Here is a 20,852-nt window from a genome sequence, read left to right as displayed (position 1 = left end):
TCCAGCAGAAGCAGCATTTTAGCTACTTGCCTGTTGGGTCTTTGTGGCTAAATACAAGCCATGTCTCATCTCGCAAATATTTTTCAGTATTGGTGGGAAGAGAGACATTTTAATTTTGAATGTGCTGGAGTTGATTAGAGCTTGGTCTGATTCTGAAGGCGCTTTGGACTCTGCTCTGTGTGTGTGTGTGTGTGTGTGTATCACTCAGTTAACAGGGTCCCTAGTAGTTGCTACCCTGGGTAAATGAGCTTCTGTGTTTTACCCTGTAAACTGCATGACCTGACAAAGTTGAGTACTGAGCAGCACATGCTTTTTGTGTTTCGCAAACTGGTTTCCCTCCAAATACTGCTGTGTAAAGTGTTAATAGGTGTGCTGAGGAAAAAAAGATCAGTGTTCGGGTAACATAATCCATGTGTCACATAAAGGTAAACAGGTCTTTTACGCTGAGGCTTTTCAGAACTGTCAATACGCTGGTGTGCTCAGAGTGCCCTAAGACCAGGGATACAGTTATGATGGAAATAGCATGGAGCTTAGCATGAGAAAACCCAAAGCTGTGTGGCTGCAGGGGCGACAGCCAAGCACGCTGTGTGAATTCAGGGCAGCTCCTCTGTAACTGGAAGCATCAGACTGCATTAGTAGTTTTCAAACTTAAAAAAAAAAATTTTTTTCTAAGCACAGCAGAAATATTTTCCCACTGTATAAAGCAGACTGATGATTTGCAGATATGTTCCCTTGGATCATTAGTTCTGGAGGCTATTAACAGGTCTTCTGTTCTTTGGTCAGAAAAGTTTAGAACCACTGCTAATGGGAATATAAACGTAAAAACAGAGGTACTTTGGTGAGGGGGACTAGGGTCTGTCCCTACCCTCTACCTCACCCCCAAACAAAGAACTTAGTTTGAAAGAGAGGCACTAGCACCCACACTTCCCTCTCCTGCTTTTCCTCTGAGACCACCTGAGTCCAGTGCTCTCCCGGAAGCCTGAAGCCTTCTGCTGCTGCCCACGCCCTCAGTGATCCTCCGTCTTCCAAACTTCAGTACCTCCCTGGGCACTGAGCCCCTGCTACCTGGCTCATTATCTGTCATTGTGTACATAATGGGGTTTGTTGGCTGAGTTGGAACTGGGAGCCTCAGCACAGCAAGCCTCCAGGTACCACACAGCGGTGAGGGTCACTGAGGAAGTGGTCTGGCCACATAGGAGCCACTGCAGATTCACATTGTCGTAGACATCTTCAAATGGATAATTATTGTTGCATCTGATGGTTTTTAAGGCTCCTTAAAATTGTTTTTAAATGCTGTGAGTTTTGCTTGTTTGTATATTTTAAAAGGAGCTTCATTAGATCCTTTGAGAAACTAGTGATCAAGGAAGGTTAGGATTTTGTCTAATCTTCAAAGATGTCTTTGTAAATATTAGGGACACTGTTCCTTCTTGGGGGTCCTTCCCATCACATTAGTGAGGGTAAGGCTGGTCTTTTTATTATGTGCCAGCCTTGAGGCTGTTCTGTGCCCACTCTCTGCACTTAACAGTGCATTGGTGGCCAGGGAGTAGGACTGTGTGCTATCAAGGAGGCTTTAGAGATGATAAATTCTTCTGATAAAGAAATAGGACCAACATGGACTTGCAGAGTGATTTTCATTTTCCATTAAAGTTTTTAATGTCATTTAAAAATATTCATGAATGTTTTCAAAACAAATAAGGATTGATTCTTAGAGGTTACTAACATTTAACTCATAATAATCCTGGATGTTTCAGAAAAGTGTTTATACATAGAATATTTAATTTTTACAATAAAAACACACATACTGGGCCAGCCCGTGGCTTAGCGGTTAAGTGCGCGCGCTCCGCTGCTGGCAGCCCAGGTTCGGATCCCGGGCGCGCACTGACGCGCTGCTTCTCCGGCCATGCTGAGGCCGCGTCCCACATACAGCAACTAGAAGGATGTGCAGCTATGACGTACAACTATCTACTGGGGCTTTGGAGGAAAATAAATAAATAAAATTATAAAAAAGACAGTACATTATCTTAAAAAAAAAAACAAAAAACACACATACTCATTGTAGAAATTTTGGAAAATAAAAGAAGCCTAAATTTAAAAAATCTATCTATAATCCTACCACATAGGTGGATTCTTGAAATTCTGAATATTTTATGCTTTTCTTTGTTTTGAAGGAATTTAAATAACACAGTCAGTTACCTTGACATTCTGGTAAGAGTTTGTCTGTAAAAACCATTTGGGTCTGGTGTCTTTAAGAGTGAGTGGGGGTGGTAACATATTCATCCTATAAAATTTGCAGCTTCGTAATAGACACCCAGGACATGTTGTGTAAATTTAACATTATGCCAAAGTGCCCGTTCTAGTCAGCACGAGCTGAGTTATGCTGTAGTAACAAATCTAAAATCTCAATGGCTTAACACAGGAAGGTTTCCTCCCCACTCATGTTACACACTCCTCTCAGGTCAATGGGAAGCTAGCTGCCCCTCACCCTTACTAGAGGGTCCCCCCACCTGGAACATTGCTGGCTGCTGTGGAAGGGGGTGGGAGCATGGTGAAATTGTTCATAGTTCCTAAAGGCTGCTGTTGGAAATAACAGATGTCTCATTCACTCAGTACCTTTCATTGCCCAAACTCACAAGTAGATCCAGGTTTTGAGGTGCTTGAGACTCATACAATTTTGGAGGCCCACTTTAAGGAGAAAGATATAAAATTAAACATATAAAACTAGGTACAATAGTATTTATAATGAGAAACACTAAATTATGAATTTAAAAAGTATTTTTTTTAAAAAGATTTATTTATTTATTCCCCCCCACCCCCAAAGCCCCAGTAGATAGTTGTATGTCATAGCTGCACATCCTTCTAGTTGCTGCATGTGGGACGCGGCCTCTGCATGGCTGGAGAAGCGTGTGTCGGTGCATGCTCAGGATCCGAACCCGGGCCGCCAGCAGCGGAGCACGCACACTTAACCGCTAAGCCACGGGGCTGGCCCTAAAAAGTATTTTCTTTCTGTTTTTGTTTTTGGTCTCCACTAAGATAGATCGTATTTGAATTTTAGTATGATCAGTTAATTCTGAAAAAGTATACAAAATCAGTCTGAAATGTAGGTGTACACCAGAACCATTCAGATTTTAGATTGCCACTACATTGTATCGAGCGACATCATTGTACAATCAATATGCTCTTGTGAAAGATGACATGAGTGGAGCCATATTAAAATAGAGCTGGAGCGGCCATTTTAGAGGAATTGCCTTGCACATCTTGTTTGCTTTATCTTCCAAACTGGACCAAACCACCAACATTCCAAGAAGTCATTAAGCACAAGAATATCCTATCTATAAGGACTAATGGAATTGGACTTTGCTGATGACCCACTTGCTAACCAATCGATGAAGCACAAGTCTAGCCTTTTGCCTGATGACCGAACCTCAAGCCAACTATGAAGTGCAAACCCAGCCTTACCTCATCTAGCACCAATGAACTCTTCTTTAATACAATTCACCTCATCCTCCCTTTTTCCTATAAAAACCCTAAGTCCCTCTCCTGTAATGGGGACACTATGTGGTTTCTGCCTGAATCTGTGCTCCCCGAATTGCAATTCTTTCATCCCAAATAAACACTTTGCCTCTTAAAACCTGGTTTCTGTTTTTGTAGGTTGACACTATGCTACATACGACAACTTACTAATGGATAGGTGTAGGAGGTTGTCAGTGGAACATTTGTTTCTTCAGGCTGTTTCAATGCGTGGGAAGCAATTTTGTGTGCCATTTTATTTGGGACTGTCAGACTTTGTCCATTCAAGATTTGTCAGAGATACCACGATTGATCTCATACGTTGGGATCCATGAATTGTAATCTCCCACACATATGTACTCCCTCGTTGTAGTACCGTTGCAGGTTTCTGCCCTACGAATCCTGGAGTTCTGATAAATTCCATTTCATATGATTCCCACCAAAAAGGAAGAAAATGTATAGTGTGGTTATAATTGCATACTCTGCATTATTGAATATATTCCTCATAGGGCACAACTTCCACTTAGGCACCGGTGAAACAGAATTGTCCACCTACAGTTTTCTGCATTTGATGATCTGAAGAATTCTTCACAGGCAAGCTTCTGGCTCTATGTTTCAAACCCCGTTTCTCCCTCACCACCCACGTCCTTGTAGTTGGGCACTGCAGGACACATTTATCTTATGAGTTTGAGGGCTGTTTCTTAATCATGATGTTGGATCAGAGCATATCTGGAAACCATTCCTACAGTGGGAAGGCTACAACAACTACTCATGGAAGTGACAGCTAAACCCAAATTTAACATATCTCTCACTCAACTTCCAATTAGCCGAATCCCCAAAATGCCCATTTCTCTTCTGTCACCACCTGGCAAAAGGAGTTGTGATAGAAAAGAAGTTGAAGTGACAAGTGTGGAGTTCTGAACCTAGGCTTCATCATCTTGAGAACAAATCTGCCTTGGGGCAATCCCACAGCACAAATCTCCCACCCTACGATGTGCCTGGAAGGAGGAGAACTAGGTGTACCGGTGAACAGGACTGCTGATTACCACAGCCCTCCAGGAAGGCTGGCAGTTTACACTCCCACCAGTAGTGACATGGGGCTTTATGAAATTTTAAGTTGTATGGTAACTTAATCGGCCAATCTTCTCCCTCCCTTCCTGCGTTTTTTTTTTTTTTTTTTTTGTGTGTGTGAGGAGATCAGCCCTGAGCTAACATCCACCAATCCTCCTCCTTTTTTGCTGAGGAAGACGGCCCTGGGCTAACATCGGTGCCTATCTTCCTCCACTTTATATGGGACGCCGCCACAGCATGGCTTACCAAGCAGTGCGTCGGTGCGCGCCCGGGATCCGAACCAGCGAACCCGGGCCGCCGCAGCGGAGCGCGTGCACTTAACCGCTTGCGCCACCGGGCCGGCCCCTCCCTTCCTGCTTTTTGATGTTGCCAATCATAATTAGCTGCAGTTGTGAAATCTGACAACTTTTTTTTCTGACAACTTTTTAATGTCAATTCACTTATCAACTATGAAAATATTTATTCCTGGTCAACTGGTAGGTGCTACCTGGAAAGAACTCTCTCCAGGGGCACCCATGGTCTCCCGATTAGCAGATGCGATAGCTATCGCTTATTTACATCTTCTTGAACATCTCTGTACAGTTTTACATGTGACATTTGTCTACTGCAAAATTGTTACAAGTTGAGTTACCTTTGACTCTTTGGTTGCCTTGAAGTTGTTGGCTTCCAGTTTAACTCTGTCCTTATTTTCTTCTTGTTGGTTAATGTGTAGGTTTTACTTCAACAATTGTTAGATTACACTGTGCTGGAGGAAAGTCTGACATTTGCTGTGCCAAAAGGCAGGCAAAAAAAGTGTATTGCTTATTAGAAACAGAGTGTTAGAAACCACCTAAGTACCTGTCACTCAGGGATTGATTAAATTATTGTGTATAGGTGTGTGTATGCGTGTATTTATGTGGCTGTCTGTATCTCTCTCTACATATGAATACTTGTGATATTGTGATTTATAATAAATATATATTTGGTCTTCATTCCATTCCTGGCACAGAGCTCCTAAACCCCTTGGAATTTCCTAAGTAATAAGAGGAGTCTTTTACTATACAACCCCCTTTCAACCACACCTGAGTTTGTTACGGAGAGGCATTTGGAAAGCACCTAGGGATGGTGGCCGGTTGCCAGGGCAACCACACCCCGCCCCCTGACCTCTGGGAAGGGGAGGGGGGCTACAGATGAAGCTCTGTAAATACTCTCAAATAGGACAGTTGATGACCTTCCAGGTTGATGAACCAAAATGCATCCACGTGCCTGGAGGGTGGTGCATTCCAAACTCCACAAGGACAGAAGCTCCTGTGTTTGAAATCCTTCTGGACTTTGTCCTATGTGTCTCTTCATTTGGCTGTTCATTTATATCCTTTAATATCCTTTGTAATGAACCGTAATAAACTTTTTAATAAATCTAGAATCTTCTCAGTGAGGACTTCCATGGTTACTCTGCCTAAAATTTCAAATACCCTTGCTCTGGTTATGTTTCATTCTCCTTCCCTGCTTTACTTTTTCTCTTTTGTACTTATCACTGCCTAACATACTATATTTTCAGTTTAATTTTTAAAAAGTCTCCTTCATTAGAATATGAGCTAGAAAGCAGGGATTTGTGTCTTTTTTGTTCATTGCTATGTTGAATGGCCTATTAGATCTGCATATTCTTGAAACCATTTTTATTTTAATATTTAAGAATGTAGGGGCCGGCCCCGTGGCGTAGTGGTTAAGTGCGCGCGCTCCGCTGCTGGTGGCCTGGGTTCAGATTCCGGGCGCACACTGACACACCGCTTGTCAGGCCATGCTGTGGCGGCGTCCCATATAAAGTGGAGGAAGATTGGCACGGATGTTAGCTCAGGGCCAGTCTTCCTTCAGCAAAAAGAGGAAGATTGGCATGGATGTTAGCTCAGGGCTGATCTTCCTCGCGCACATACACACACACTAAATAAATAAATAAATAAATAAATATTTAAGAATGTAGGTGTTACCTTCCCACACAAATATGGTTGAAGTTAGCATACCAGAAACATTTGTAACTCATCAGTACAGTGTGTTATTTCTTGCCCGAGATTACTAGATCCAATTACAGGGGTAAAAAGAAAAAGTTTAGGAGTTTTCCTTATATGAACTATTTCTTTGTGAATTGATTGCAAGTCAGGCATGTAATTCAGATGGAGCGTTAAAGTCTATGGTTCTGTAGAGAATTATAAGGAGAGCCATAGGAGACGCACAGTGTGTGTGTATAAAGACCCTTATCTTTAACGTGTTGACTTAGAAATGTGAAAAGACTGTGTATTGTTAGGAAAGGTGTCTTTTACAATCACTGTATGGAAGTATCGACCGTGGAAAAAGCAGAGCTTCCTTTCCTGTGGAAACACTGACAGGTACATCAGGAATTGTTGGTGTGGGTTTTTAGTGGCTCCCTGAGCCCCCATTTGCTGGCTGTGTGCAAGTTCCTGTGGTTGGTGCCTTGGGAGAAGAGAGATGGACTGGCCCCTGCTCTCAGAAAGCTCAGGAGGCAGAGATGCATAATGGGAAGCATAAAACGGGGTAGAATGCAATCACAGGCGAGCAAGCTTTCCTGGGAGAGGGTGGAATCAGATAATGTGTGACAGGGAGAGACTCAATCAGGGAAGACAGGTAGGAGGTGGTGTTGAGTGGAGAATTGAAAGGCACGAGTGGGACTCCAGTGTGGCGAAGGGCCGCAAAGCAGCCTGTGCCTCGTATGCTTCCCACACTTTAATCATCTGGGAATCTCGTCCAAAAAGCAGATTCTGACTCTGTAGGTCAAGGAGAGGAGGTGGAGATTCTGAATTTTTAACAAGCTCCCTGGTGATGCTGATGTTGGGGCTCTAAGGACAAATCTGGGACCACAGAGCTTTCTGCCTATACTTCCTTGACCTTTGAGGTGGGGCCTGGCTTGGAAGCTCTGGCACAGGTTTGACAAGTGGTGGGCTGCAAGATGCTCGGTTAAAGAAGTGGAGCAGAGGGGCTGGCCCGGTGGTGTAGCGGTTAAGTTCAGCCCGCTCCACTTGGGTGGCCCGGGTTTGCAGGTTCAGATCCTGGGTGTGGACCTACGCCACTCATCAAGGCATGCTGTTGTGGCGACCCACATTCAAAATAGAGGGGGATGGTCATGGATGTTAGCTCAGGGCCGCTCTTCCTCAAGCAAAAAGAGGAAGATTGGCAACAGGTGTTAGCTCAGGGCCAATCTTCCTCACCAAAAAAAAAAAGTGGAGCAGGAGCCAGGAGCCCAAGACTGACCTGGTTTTAGGTGTAAGACCACCCGACCTTTCCTTGATCACAGGGCCATTAACTCAGCCTTTGAGCCTCCCCCTCCTCCTGAAATCTTCCTTTAAAAGTTCACCTGGGGGCCGGCTCCGTGGTGTAGCGGTTAAGGGCATGCGCTCTGCTGCTGGCGGCCTGAGTTGGGATCCTGGGCGCGCACTGACACACCGCTTGTCAGGCCGTGCTGTGGTGGCATCCCACATAAAGTAGAGGAAGATGGGCACAGATGTTAGCTCAGGGACCACCTTCCTCAGCAAAAAGAGGAGGACTGGCGTGGATGTTAGCTCAGGGCTGATGTTCCCCACAAAAAAAAAGAAAAAAAAAAGTTCACCTGGTAATTTCCATTGATACTTCTTTGGCTTTATGATCTCCTGTGTCTTGGGACATATCGCTAGAATGTTACTTTGGTCCTTCAGAAAGAAATTCTATTACTGGGAGATTTTAAAATGTTTTTATAAACTGCCAGTCCATCTTTGTGATCAAGTCCAATGATAAACTTTTAAAGAGCATAGCTCATGAATTAAGTAGGCCTCATTTTTAGCGACTTCTAATTGGGAGGAAAGGGGAATTATACCAGTCCTTCTCTTGAAGCCTTCAGGGGTCCCAGTCAGCCTGTGTGACCTCAGGGTGAACCACCAAGGTAGTTGCAGATGCATAAAATGAACACCATCAGGATACTGCCCTCAAAATGTTTGGCATAATTGTGGTAGAGACTATAAATTAGAAACGTGCATGGGCAATGTCCCTTTACTAGTGGGAGAGGAAGAACTAAAAACATCGCAGAGATGTTCCTTTCTACTTCCTCACAAGAGCCACACCGCACCGGACTGATTTCAGCGTACTGTGGTGGGGGCTTAGTTCACATTAGGAATTTGATCCTTTCATGAAGGCCCCTATACCTGTTCTTATGTAAGAATTGAATCAGATCATATTCCTGACAGCGATACTGCTGTCCCCAGAGGAAAACTCTGTGGCTGTACATGGTGGTGGTTATTGAGTTATATTTAAACGTGGCAGGCACATATGTCCATGGATGTGTACTAAATATACACATACGTGTATGTTTCCAATTTTCTTCCTAGATTTTGGCCCTGATTGCGTTCATCTGCATAGAGACCATCATGGAGTGCTCCCCGTGTGAAGGCCTCTACTTTTTTGAATTTGTGAGCTGTAGTGCATTTGTGGTGACTGGAGTCTTGCTGATTCTGTTCAGTCTCAACCTTCACATGAGGATCCCCCAGATCAACTGGAACCTGACAGTGAGTACAGGTCACCACTCTCTGACTCTGAAAGGATCGGGTGCAACTTGGCTCCAAGGGAAAGTTGGAATCTCTGCATGTCGTGTTTGGTTCCAGTTCATTTTGATACTTAAATATTCTGTTGTAACGCAACTGTGAAATTTTAAATTTCTTTACTGGGTTGAATGAAACTATGAAATAAATTGAATCTTCACTAGTGGTAGAAACATCATAGCAATTGTTTTGACCCCTTTAAAGATGTCATTTCAATTTCATGGTCTTCTGAGAAGATTGATAATGTTGATATTGACAGAGTATGGGAAAGAGAAAATGGAATTAATATATTTGCATATTTTTCACACTGGACCCAAAAGCCATTTACAAAAGTATTGATTCAGGAAGAATTGAAAAGATGAATAAAATGCCAATAACTTGCAAAGCCTAGGAATATTATTAAACTCAAAGCAACTGGGAGGACCCGGAGGGTTTGGTGGTTTGATCAGAGAGTCTTGAGTGGAAACGTGTCCTCTTCTTTCCGTAGTTTGGGTTCTTACCCTCTGTTGGGCATGGGAAGCTCAGGGCTGGTCACTCCCAGGCTCCTTTTCCTGGACTTGTGTTACCTGTCCTTACCATGCTAAAAGAGAAAAGAAACTTTTATAGCACTTGGTTTTCTTGATATTTCTTTGCAAATAAGCATGTGCATGAGCTCAAAGGGAATCGGTCAGGGAGACACAGGAAAGTGCAGTCAGCCACCTCACCCTCTGCTCCTGAGAGGAAAACCCTGCAGGCACTGCAGCTGCTGGGAGGGCTCGGGAGGAGAGGGGGCGCTGAAATCACTGTTTGTTTGTTTTTTTTTTTGATGAATCTATTGGACTTACTCTGCTGTGTTTGTTTTTCTCTGTATCTTAGGAGCTCACATACCCATGTGCTCCACCTGTGTTTACCTTGATTAGTGCCACAGGCCTCCTCCCCTACCCTGTCCCTCTCTTCTTCCAGCTCCTTCTGAGCACTGAAAGCCTGCTGGGGGCTCCCACCCTCCTTAGCTGGCACTCAGAGCCCATCAAGTCCTGCTCAGCCAAACTTCATCAAGAGGAGGGAGGTCTGCGCATGCCTTCCCTACTTCCCTGCCTCCTAATCTCTCTTTTCTCACCTTTTATTGTCAAATACAGCATATTCAGAAAACTTGTAAAGGTAGATGTACAGTTTAATGAGGAATGATAAAGATTGTGTCAAGAGATAGGCTAGTGTCAACACCCCAAAAGCCTCCCATGTGTGTCCTTCCCAAGCACAACTGCTGCCCCTCCCCCCAGTCCACTATTCTGACTTGAGGTCCTTGCAAGTCCTCTGGTCAGGATCACTGGGGACCTCCATGTGCCTGGATCCTCTGGTTATTCTTCGCTCCTCCCCCGACTAACCTTTCAGCAGTATCTGCTATGGAACACGCAGTCCTTCCTGCTGTACTCTCTACTCTTGCCTCCTGTGACACCACACTCTCCTGGTTTTTCTTCTTCCTCCTTGGTGTTCCTTCTTGGTGGCCTCTGCTCCTCCCACAGATCTCTCCTGATCTGAGAACCCAGGCTAGGAGCTGTGGTGAGTTGAGAACAGTCTAGAGTCACCCATAGGGGCCACTTGCAGGGCCCTGAGACCTTGGGGCTATGACTCATTGTGTGGTGTTTTCTGACACCACTTTTGACAGATGTGTGGTTTTTTTCTGACACCAAATCTGTGTAGTTTTTTCACACTAAGCAATTCTCTAATTCTCTGACACCAACTGGGTGTCCAACAATTCAATTCAGTTCTAACACTAACTCCCAGAGTTAGCACAGACCCCACAGGTTAAGGGCTTAGTTCCATGAGACTGCCCCCACTTCAGACACCAGCCACAAAATGGAGTTCCCAGGTGACCTGTGTTACCGAACCAGGTTCATTTTTGCCCCTCGCCCGGAAAGCCAAACACTGAGATGACAAGCTTGCAGCAGAGGGAGGGTTTTAATCACAAGGCAGCCAAGTGAGGAAGCGGGAGAACGAGTCTCAAATCTGCCTCCTTAAAAATGGGGACTCAGGGATATTTATGGGATAGGGGGGCAGGGTGGTCTGAAGCATGGAGATAGATGATTGGAGGTGAGGAGAGGTGAGGTAGTTGATGATCTGCGCAGGCATAGACTTCATGCCTCTTCATAGGATGCATGTTCACAAAATAGTGGCATTGGCATGATCTGAGGGTGGAGTTTTCAGCTTTTTGATGTCAAAAGGTCACTCATTGGGTATCTGCACAGGTCCAGTTGATGGGTTGGTGGTCTCCACTGACCTGAAGTGGACAAGAGGGTCCTAATTCCTGAAAAGCAGCTCAAAAACCCATTACCATGGTGACCCAGGCGCCAGGGCGATGTTATCTATAGGAACCTAGTGGGAGTCGGATAGCATATTGCCTAAGCAGCACAGTTAACAATGGGTGGGGGAACAACTAAAAGCTACAATCAGTAATCGCAAAAAAGAAAAAGAACTTTAGTTCCTAGCTACCTAATCATCAATGGCTAACTATTTACTGGTTTCCTCTGCACTTCTGCCTGCCAACTGCAGATTCGGGAGTTCCCACACTCCCCTCCTCAGGTTCGATAATTCTCTAGAATGACTCACAGAACTTGGGAAGGTGCTTTACTTATGATTACTGGTTTATTATAAAGGATACAACTCAGGAACAGCCAAATGGAAGAGACGCATAGGGCAGGGTCCAGAAGAGGCTCAAGTGCTGGAGTCTCTGTCCCCATTCCCATGGAGGTGAGTGCAACACCCTCTTGGCAAGTGGATATAGTCACCAACTCAGGAGCTCCCGAACCCCGTCATTCAGGGTGTTTATGGAGGTTTCACGATGTAGGCATGACTGATTAAAATCATCGGCCATTTGGAGGCTGAACTCAGTCTCCAGCCCCTCTCTTCTCCCTGGAGATTGGGGGCGGTGGGCTGAAAGTTCCAACCCTCTGATCACCTGGTTGGTTTTCTGGTAACCAGCCCCCATCCCGAAACTATCTAGGGGCTCCCTAGCCCCGCCCCCCCCCCCCCCCCCCCCCCGCCGCTGCCGAGAGTCACCTCATTAGCATAAACTCAGGGACAGTTGAAAGCTCATTGTGAATGACAAAAGACACTCCTGTCAGGAAATTCTAAGGAACTGGGGACAAAGACCAAATATATGTTTTTCCTTTCTGGGACTCAGTTTCCTCATCTAAAAAAGTAGAACAGAATAACACATCCTGCCTTGTAGCTATTTTGGGTCATAATGAGGTTCGGATTCATTGAGACAGTGGGAGTTATGTGGTTGGCACATTAGGCTCTGCATAGATGGTAGCTGCCACTATCAGCAGTCTTATGATTGTCCCTGATACTGCGGCCATTTGAGCACAAGTCAGTGCACAGTATGGACCCAGTGGTTATAAACTTCCTCTCTCATCCATGTGCAGAGCTGAAACTAGAGCCAGCCACAGAGCCCAGTGGTTTGGGAGCGATCGCAGTGACAGCCTGGGGCTTAACCCGTTTTTACAAGTGCCTCATCTGTGACTAGTTTGGCAAACTGTTGAACACCTGCTCTCTGCCAGGTTTTGGGAACTGAAAGCACAGGGTAGGCAGATGCAAGCGCTCTCCTGTAGTGTGTGTGCTCTGTGATCCAGTTTTGTGTGAGGCCTGGGAGAACACGGGCACGGAGGTAGTGGATTCCTCGGGACAGGAGGCCTGGAGTGGGTCAGTTGGGGAAAGTTCAGAGAAAATGCCAGATTCCAGTTGGGCCTTGAAGGATGAATAGGTGCATGCTGGGTACAGAGTACGGAAGGGTGGGGCATGTTGTAGGATGGCCCATTCTCTGGGACTGGAGCAGGGTTATAGACGCAGGGTCCACTGCAGCTGGGCATGTGACGTAAATGGGCCAGTGAGAAGATGGGCCAGGGGTCGGGGAGACGGAGAAGGTGGTTCTCCTGCTCAGCCCAGTCGATTGTGTCGTTGCTTCTTGAGACTTCTGCAACAGTTTTTCAAGAACAGCTGGAAGTTGGGTTTTGTTTTGCTTTTTTAGAAGTTAGTTTTTTATGTGCAGTCTTCTGATGTTTAAATGTTGGCTTGTTCAAATTTGTTTTGAACACTGTACAAGTCAAACCTGTCTATGGGCCAGTTATGGCCAAGAGGCCTCGAGCGAGCACCCTTTAGGCCAGATCCTGTTGATGGTTACTGCAGTTTCTTGGGCTCACACCTGTCGTTATTGGTGTGTTACTGAAGGAGAGACCAGAAGCATGTGCGTGTGAGGGTAACCTTCTTCTTCATCTCCTAGCATAAGGGGGGCTGCCACCTTGGGTGTCTTAGGGGCTAGACAGAAAACATAAAAGGGGTCAAGTGTAAGACTGAAGAGGGTGGGGCGACTGTGGCAAACTGGAAAGCATGTGGCTGATAGAGAGTATATGTCCCATTAAAAATATTTAAAAAAATTAAGCACCAATGTTGACTAAAAACCTCCAAAAATCTGCCTCTGAGGGCATGCCTGTATATGCCCCCTAATAGGAAGGATGAATCTACAAGCTTTGATTTTGTTTCCTGGCCAAGAAACTCCAGTAGTTGAAGCTGACTAACTTTTGCAGTATTTCAGTTTTAAGTCTTTTAAACTATGTAAGTAATAAGTGTTTGTTATAGAAAAACTGGATGATATAGATAATAAAATAGAAAAAAATAAAATTATGCAATGACCCCAGAGAAATGAAAACATATGTCTACACAAAAGTTTGTAAGTTCATAGTAGCATTATTCATAATAACCAAAAAGTAGAAACTGAAATGTCCAAAAACTGATAAGATAAATAAAATGTGGTGTTATCTGTACAATGCAATATTTGGTAATAAAAAGGAATGGATTATTGGTACATGCTACAACATGAATGAACCTTAGAAGTGTTATACTATGTGGAAGAGGCCAGTCACAAAAGACCACATATTATATAAATCTCTTTCCATGAAAAGTCCGGAATAGGCAAATCCACAGAGACAGCAAGCAGACGGGTGGTTCCCTAGGATTAGAAGAGGGATGAAGAATTAACTGCTAATGAGTATGAGGTTTCTTGCTGGAGTGCTGAAAATGTTCTAAAATTAAATTGTGGTGATTTAATTGTTCATTTTAATTGGGTATATTTTATAGTATATGAATTATATCTCAATAAAGCTGTTAAAAAATTATATGTGATAACAACCCATCCAGGGGTAACCCCTTGTAATACTTGGGTATAACCTTCTAGACTGTTTTCTCTAGACTATCTTTCACATATGCATGTATGTTGTGATATGTGAGTGGAGAAAAATTGAACCATTAAAGTCATGATTTTTCATTTAAACTATCTTGAGTGTCTTCCATGTTAAATATACAACTATATCAGTATTTTTAATGATTGCATAGTATTCCATTATGGAAAACCATTTTATTTAACAAATCCCCTATTCTTGAGCATTTTGTTTGCTTCCAGTCTTTTGCTATTTTAAATAATATCATGATGAACATCCTTTTACTTAGACCTTTTTGCGCTAGTATGATGTTTAAAATGGATTTCCAAATGTGGAATTCATAGACAAATAACATGAACCTCTTCAAAATCTTTGATACTTTTTGGCCCTTTACCACATTTATATTTTTACATAGTCACCATTAATGTACCTTCTGTTTTATTTGGCCTCAGCATTGTATCATAAAACAGTTTCCCCAGTTCTGAATAGTCTTTGGTTTGGAAAGTACATTTTATATTCTTCTTTATCCCAACAGCACCTTACCCAGAACTGAGCATAACTAAACACTTCCTGGTTTGAATTTGTGAAAAATTTGCCCTGGCTTAACTCTGGTCACAGCTGAAAACTGTCCTACTGTCCTGCTGGCAGACATTTCTGAACAGAGTTTCCTAGTCAGTGCTTTGCTGCTCTCCATGAGCCTGCGCAGAAGCACTGACCAGGAGTGGGCTGGGGTTCCTGCTGCACAGGTGCGGTATGGTTATGATGAAGCCAGGCCAGCCAGGAGGACCCACCTGGTATTGATGGTCCAGTCAGCCTGGCTCTTAAGCAGTGTAGGATTTTACTTGGATTTTCTTTCCCTGTAGAGATCATGGAGGCACTGTGGTATGACCCAGGCTGTCAGGGGCCTCATGCCAAAGTAGTAATAACAGAAGTAACAATAAACGTGCAGGGAACCCAAACCCTAACCCGAGCATCGTGCCCGGCCCTTCACATGCGTCGTTCCACTTAATCCTTAAAACAGCTCCACGAGGAGGGGGTACTAATCCCACGTAAAACACAGAGAAGCAAAGTGGCTTGTTCAGAGTCATGATTAGGACCCTAGTCTGGCTGTGACTGTTAATCACTGTGCTATGTTCCTCTCGACGTCAGACAGGAGTTAAATCTTTGAAGCACTGGATATGTAACCCAGTTTGCTTTACAAGAAGCTTAGGAGAAAATCCTCTAGGCTTTAGCAGCACGAGGGCCTGAAGGACCATGCATAGAAAGAGTATGAGGTCTGGCTAAGTGTGTTCTCTAGGTCTGAAAACAGTGTGCTTGAGATGTCACAAATGAAGGAGGGGACATTGGAGGGGATTTCACCAGTTTCGGGACATTCTGGACTCGTGGGGAGTTTTGTCCATGCCAAGATGATTTAGACATGTTTTTAAAAGATGACGGTAGAACTCTAAATGGTAATTAGTATGCGTGTCCTTGATGGGTTAGCAGTTTGGCTTTATATAATGTCATTAAGAAATGGTAACGTGGTTGGTTAACAGTTGGATTTTGCTGTGGTCATTTATCAAGCAGCATCATAAACTGTTACCATCTTTGCCTTCCTTTGTGTGACCAATACCCCTGGGCCCTCAAGAGTGAAATATGGAGCCGTGAGAGAGGCTGGGTACTGTGCTTCTTGTTTTGGAAGTTCTTCAGTTGCTTTCAGGGCAAATCATGAACTTATTCTTTTCAGCTGATTTTATTTTATCTTTTTCTTTAGGATTTGGTCAACACTGGACTCAGCACTTTCTTTTTCTTTATTGCTTCGATTGTACTGGCTGCTTTAAACCATAAAACCGGTGCAGAAATTGCTGCGGTGGTAAGTGAACTCAAAGGGTTAAAACATGGGCTGATTTGTACCCTCTCTGTGACTTGCTCTCCTCTGTCCCCTAGCATGTGTCCTACTCATTCTCCTTTAGCTTTTTCTTTGCTAATGATGTTGTTATTGGGCCAGTGGAGGTCCCAGTTCCTTCAGTGTTGTGGTCCTCAAAGTGTGGTCCCCAGAACAGCAGCCTCAGCATCCCCCAGGAACTTCTTAGAAATGCCATTCTCAGCTTCCCCAAGGCTACTGAACCAGAAGTGTGTTTGAACAAGCCCCCCAGGTGATTCAGAGGCACCTTCAAGTTTGAGAACCACTGCTTTAGTCTGTTTCCAGCAGAGCCCTGGAAGTGTTAGTAATGTTGCTTTTAAGAGCCTTACCTGCCAGTGTGGGAGTCTTAATGCAGAAGAATACAGTCTTGGCTCCATTTAGCAGTCAGATGACATTTTTTTTCTCTCCAAAGTAGAATGCCATGGGGGGTGGGCTGGAAACCAGGTAATGTAAGACTTGCACTCTCTGTGCTCTGTATTTCTGTCTGGTTCTGTATTTACAAAGAATATATAGCGCTTTTGTAATGGGGGTAGGGATTAAGAGGTTTATATGAAATATTAAACTAGCTGCTCTCCCAGGTGTCACTCAGTAGATTCATTGGTTATGATCAAATAATTAAGACTCCGCTGCTTCTTGTCCGGAAGCTGCCATCGTGGAGCTGCCCAGGTGAGAGGCAGCTGGACAGTGGGAGGGTGCTCGGGGGCTGTGATTTGGAATGTCAGGCCTTATGGCTGGATTTGGGGCTCCCATGTGAGACCATGATTTTCTGTCTACACGGTATTTCATCTACATTGTATTTTCTCATCTGGGACCAGTGGCAACGAAGGTACAGCTGGAAGAGGCTGCACACAGTGACCCGAGCTCAGGGACAGGTCCTGCCCAGACACCCCATAGATGGCTGATGTGCCTGAGGACTGACTGTGCCTGTTTCTTGTAGATATTTGGCTTCTTGGCAACTGCCGTGTATGCGGTGAACACATTCCTGGCAGTGCAGAAATGGAGAGTCAGCATCCGCCAGCAGAGCGCCAATGACTATATCCGAGCCCGCACGGAGTCCAGAGACGTGGACGGTCGCCCTGAGATCCAGCGCCTGGACACGTGAGGACCTGCCAGAGTCCTCCTCCCTTTCGTCCTTGTGCCCATCCTTTCAATCAAGTTTTCTTTCGCTTGTCACGTCAGATTTTCATGTGATTAAGTTGAATTTTGTCCTCTTTGGTAAAAGTTCATTTTGGGAAAGGGTTTTCAGAGTGGCCCTGTTGGCGGGTATGTGGAGTGGGGAGCCCCCACACCCAGCTGTTCAGACAGGTGGGTGGGAGAGGCCTATGGATTCTCCAGCGTGTGGTGGCCCTGGGCACAGCTGGCCTCACTGGCTGCCGTGTCCACTTTGAGTCTTCACTGTCCCTGAGCACAGGCTTCACATCTGACTCTGAGCCACCCTGTCAAATATATTTGTGACACATCAAGACTTTGGATAAATGGGGGCTGCTAGGAGGGAGAAAATCAAAGGAATGAAGGTACAGAGTTGAAACAGTCAGTCAGCAGCGATTCCTGGGCCACCCCCATAGCGTGCTCCAGGTCAGCGTTCAGTCTCGCTGTCAGGATCCTCCCCTGCGCCTCGTCTTCCATGCCCGGGGCACCGAGACAGCCAGCACAAGCCCAGAAAGCCAGGTGTGACACCCTCTTGGTGAGGGTGTGCTGGCGGAGCTCTTTGCTGAGTCTGGACTTTACGGGGATGGGACAAGCTGGTGTCCTCTGTCATTTCCTACCCTGCTGAGAAATCACTTGATTCTTCCTCAAATGAGTCACCTCCCTGAATCCCAGATTCTCCTCCAGGAATATGGGGCCCATCTTGTTTTTCTAGTATCCTACCTACCCTTAATACTTTGAGGCTGAATTGCAGATTTTCTGTAATTTTACCGTCTCAGGTAAAAGCCACGAAAGAAAAACAATCCGTTCCACCAGCCAGAACACTTGCTCATTTGCTGGCTTCATGGACCACAGGTGGGGACACGCCTCTCTTTTAGGGAGGTGTGCTAATTTTCAGATGCCTGAGAAGAGTTCTAAAGTGATTCTGAGTAGATTTGTATAGGATTTGAAAATACTTGAATTTGCACCACGCCGCATCCTTTCACTGGTGTTTCGGAAGGCACTAATTGTCGCTTTTGTGCCTCAGGGTCATAACTATGAACATCGATCTTGGAAGCTGTTGGGAAAAATTCTGGTTATGTAAGGTTTTGAATTGATTCTTGATAAAGTGAAGATTATTGTGGTGAATGAGTTAAATGAACCCCTATGATGCTATAGTTTTTTTTCTGTTGCAGACTAATTGTATCTTTTATGGAAGAACTGTTTTAACTTGTCAGGTTTTCACTCTTTGAACTGTTTTTAATGTTTACAAACCTCACGCTAGCTCTAATATTTTGTGTTTAGCCCTCACCAAGAAAAAACACTGCTGGTGGGAAGATTTTGCAGTACCGTGGTGAATCCCCAGGGTCTTTTCCTAGGGAACATTTACAGCTTTAGCAGTGTGCTGTGTAACGAGAGAGAGACTACGTGTTTGGGGTGATGGGAGGAGAGCGTGTGTGAGACAATGTCCATCTTTCCACGTGTGGCCTCGCATTCTTCATCAAAGAGGAGCGCCTGCTTTCCCAGCAGGGGGTACTGATCAGGTAACACTGCTAGGCTGGAGATTCTGCAGGAAATGGGACTGTGCTGTCTCTGAAGGGTTGGGGTTGGGGGTTAGCTCACCGAACCGAAGAGCTAATATAATCTGAGTTCTGCTGTAGTTCCTTCCGGGGCAGTGGCCCAGGTCACATTTTCAAGCTCCTGGTCTATTCAGGGCCGTGAGCTGCTGATGCAGACCCAGCTGGTCTGGTGGTAACTCACCTCTCCTCTGCGCCCACAGAGGGCAGCCAGGTCTGGTCACAGCTGGGTGTGCTGCCCAGTGGGTCTGATAGAGCCCTCTTCCCATATATGTTGTGAGGCAGGACAAATCATGCTTCACAAACTTTGAACCTATTATATATAGTGATTTTGGGGGAGATTATGACATCTGGATTTTATCTGTTCATTTTATATATTTATTTTGTATTTGTTGAGTATATATGCTTGGTCAAAATTGGCCTTATCTCCCTCTCAGAGTTCCATGAAAAACAGGGTCACAGAGACTCAGCCTTGCATTAAATGGAGCCCCCTTGGAAGGACCACCCTGAACTTTATCGAAATCTCCTGCTGGGAATCATGTTACTTGGCCCCAGTAAAAAAAAGCCGCCTTTGAGTGAGATTGAAAACAAGAATACCATTCAGGCAGGATTGTTGCCCAAGTTTTCCCAAGTCACTTCAATAAAACCAGTTTATCATCTGGTGAAAAGGAGCCAACTGGCCTCGTGAGGATGTGTTGTCAGCTGCAAGAAATAGTTCTGAAGCCCATGGAAATTGTAAATGCCCATAGATGATGAAAAGTGATGATACCTTGTGCCACAGAGCGACCTAGGAGTTAATTTGCATCTTAGTGTTAGAGTCTCTGGATTATTTATGTCCCTGTAACTATTTAATGTCCTTTGTGCCTTGAGGCTCTCTCATGGTTTTTGTAAATATATTTCTTTATATTTAATTAGCTCCCACTGCAACCGGAAGTGGCAAGGTACGCTAACTGGCATGATGCAGAATTGTGCATCTCATCACTTGTGGCAGTGAGGCGGTGAGACGGTATGAAGGGAACGTGGTTGTCTATGGTGAATGCAAAGACACTGCATTTTTCTTATGTTGCCTCTGTGTACAAACAAGATAGTCTAGATTTGGGGGCTTAAAAGGACTTTTGTTTGCAAATTCAAGGAAGCTTACTTTTGCATTTAATAGTTCCAGTATGGACCAGTGTCAGTTTGGTTTGGGGCATTTTAAGACTGAGGCAATTGCAGTGTTTTCTCAGTTTTCTGGTGGGATGACATTGGCTTTCATAGTGTCTGCCAAACGCGAAGAGAGCTGCAGTTACTGTGTACGTTTGAATTTGTTCCTGGAGACCGTATGGTGGAAACCCTCAAGCATTTGATGGAACCTCTGGTGGTTTTAGATGGATGCAAACGCTGATATCTTCTGAGAAAGTTGATCTTGGCACTGACTGGGTCGATGTGCTGTTTTTTTCTCTGATTCTCCTTTATCCTCCCTTCATACTACTGCTCCCTGGCGGGAGATACCTTTTCCCTTTTATCCAAAGAGATTACAATCATGAAAGCCTAAAGACACTTGTCCCCATAGAAAGGCAGGGAAGGACAAAGGCAGTTACAGATTAAAATCTCCTAAGAGAAGTTTGATTTAAAGTGAAGAAAATAGAATTTTACTCTGTGCAGCAACAGTCATCCAAGAGAGATTACCTTTGCCTACAAAGAGGCAAGAATGTGGTAGCCTGCCCAGTCCCAACACCCATGTCTTCCTTGGCAACTTGAACTGAAGTGCCAGCATGGGGAGATCTCAGCCTGGCCACAGGGAAGCCAACGAGGACCTGGCCTGGCTCTGAGGGCCTGGCTCTGGGAGGTGGACGACACCCCCAGACCTTTGGGCACCATTACTGTCCCCTGGTAGGAAGGCTCACGCCCATGGGTAGGCATGGAGTGTATCTGACCTCCACCC

General features: G+C 44.8%; 1 protein-coding gene across 1 annotated transcript in view; it reads left to right on the top strand.

Moving 5' to 3' along the window:
• Window positions 1-18,533, top strand: part of CMTM4 (CKLF like MARVEL transmembrane domain containing 4) — a 54,664-nt gene extending 36,131 nt beyond the window's left edge. The window contains exons 2-4 of the mRNA XM_058527964.1: window positions 8,925-9,101; window positions 16,077-16,175; window positions 17,164-18,533. Of these exons, the coding sequence (XP_058383947.1) occupies window positions 8,925-9,101; window positions 16,077-16,175; window positions 17,164-17,328 (441 nt within the window). The 3' untranslated portion in view covers window positions 17,329-18,533. The remainder of the gene's footprint in view (window positions 1-8,924; window positions 9,102-16,076; window positions 16,176-17,163) is intronic.
• Window positions 18,534-20,852: the final 2,319 nt, after the last annotated feature.

This window comes from Diceros bicornis, chromosome 32 (genome assembly GCF_020826845.1).
Source record: "Diceros bicornis minor isolate mBicDic1 chromosome 32, mDicBic1.mat.cur, whole genome shotgun sequence".
Classification (NCBI taxonomy): domain Eukaryota; kingdom Metazoa; phylum Chordata; class Mammalia; order Perissodactyla; family Rhinocerotidae; genus Diceros; species Diceros bicornis.
The sequence above is the reverse complement of the archived record's forward strand: the minus strand, read 5'-3'. Positions and strand labels throughout refer to the sequence as shown.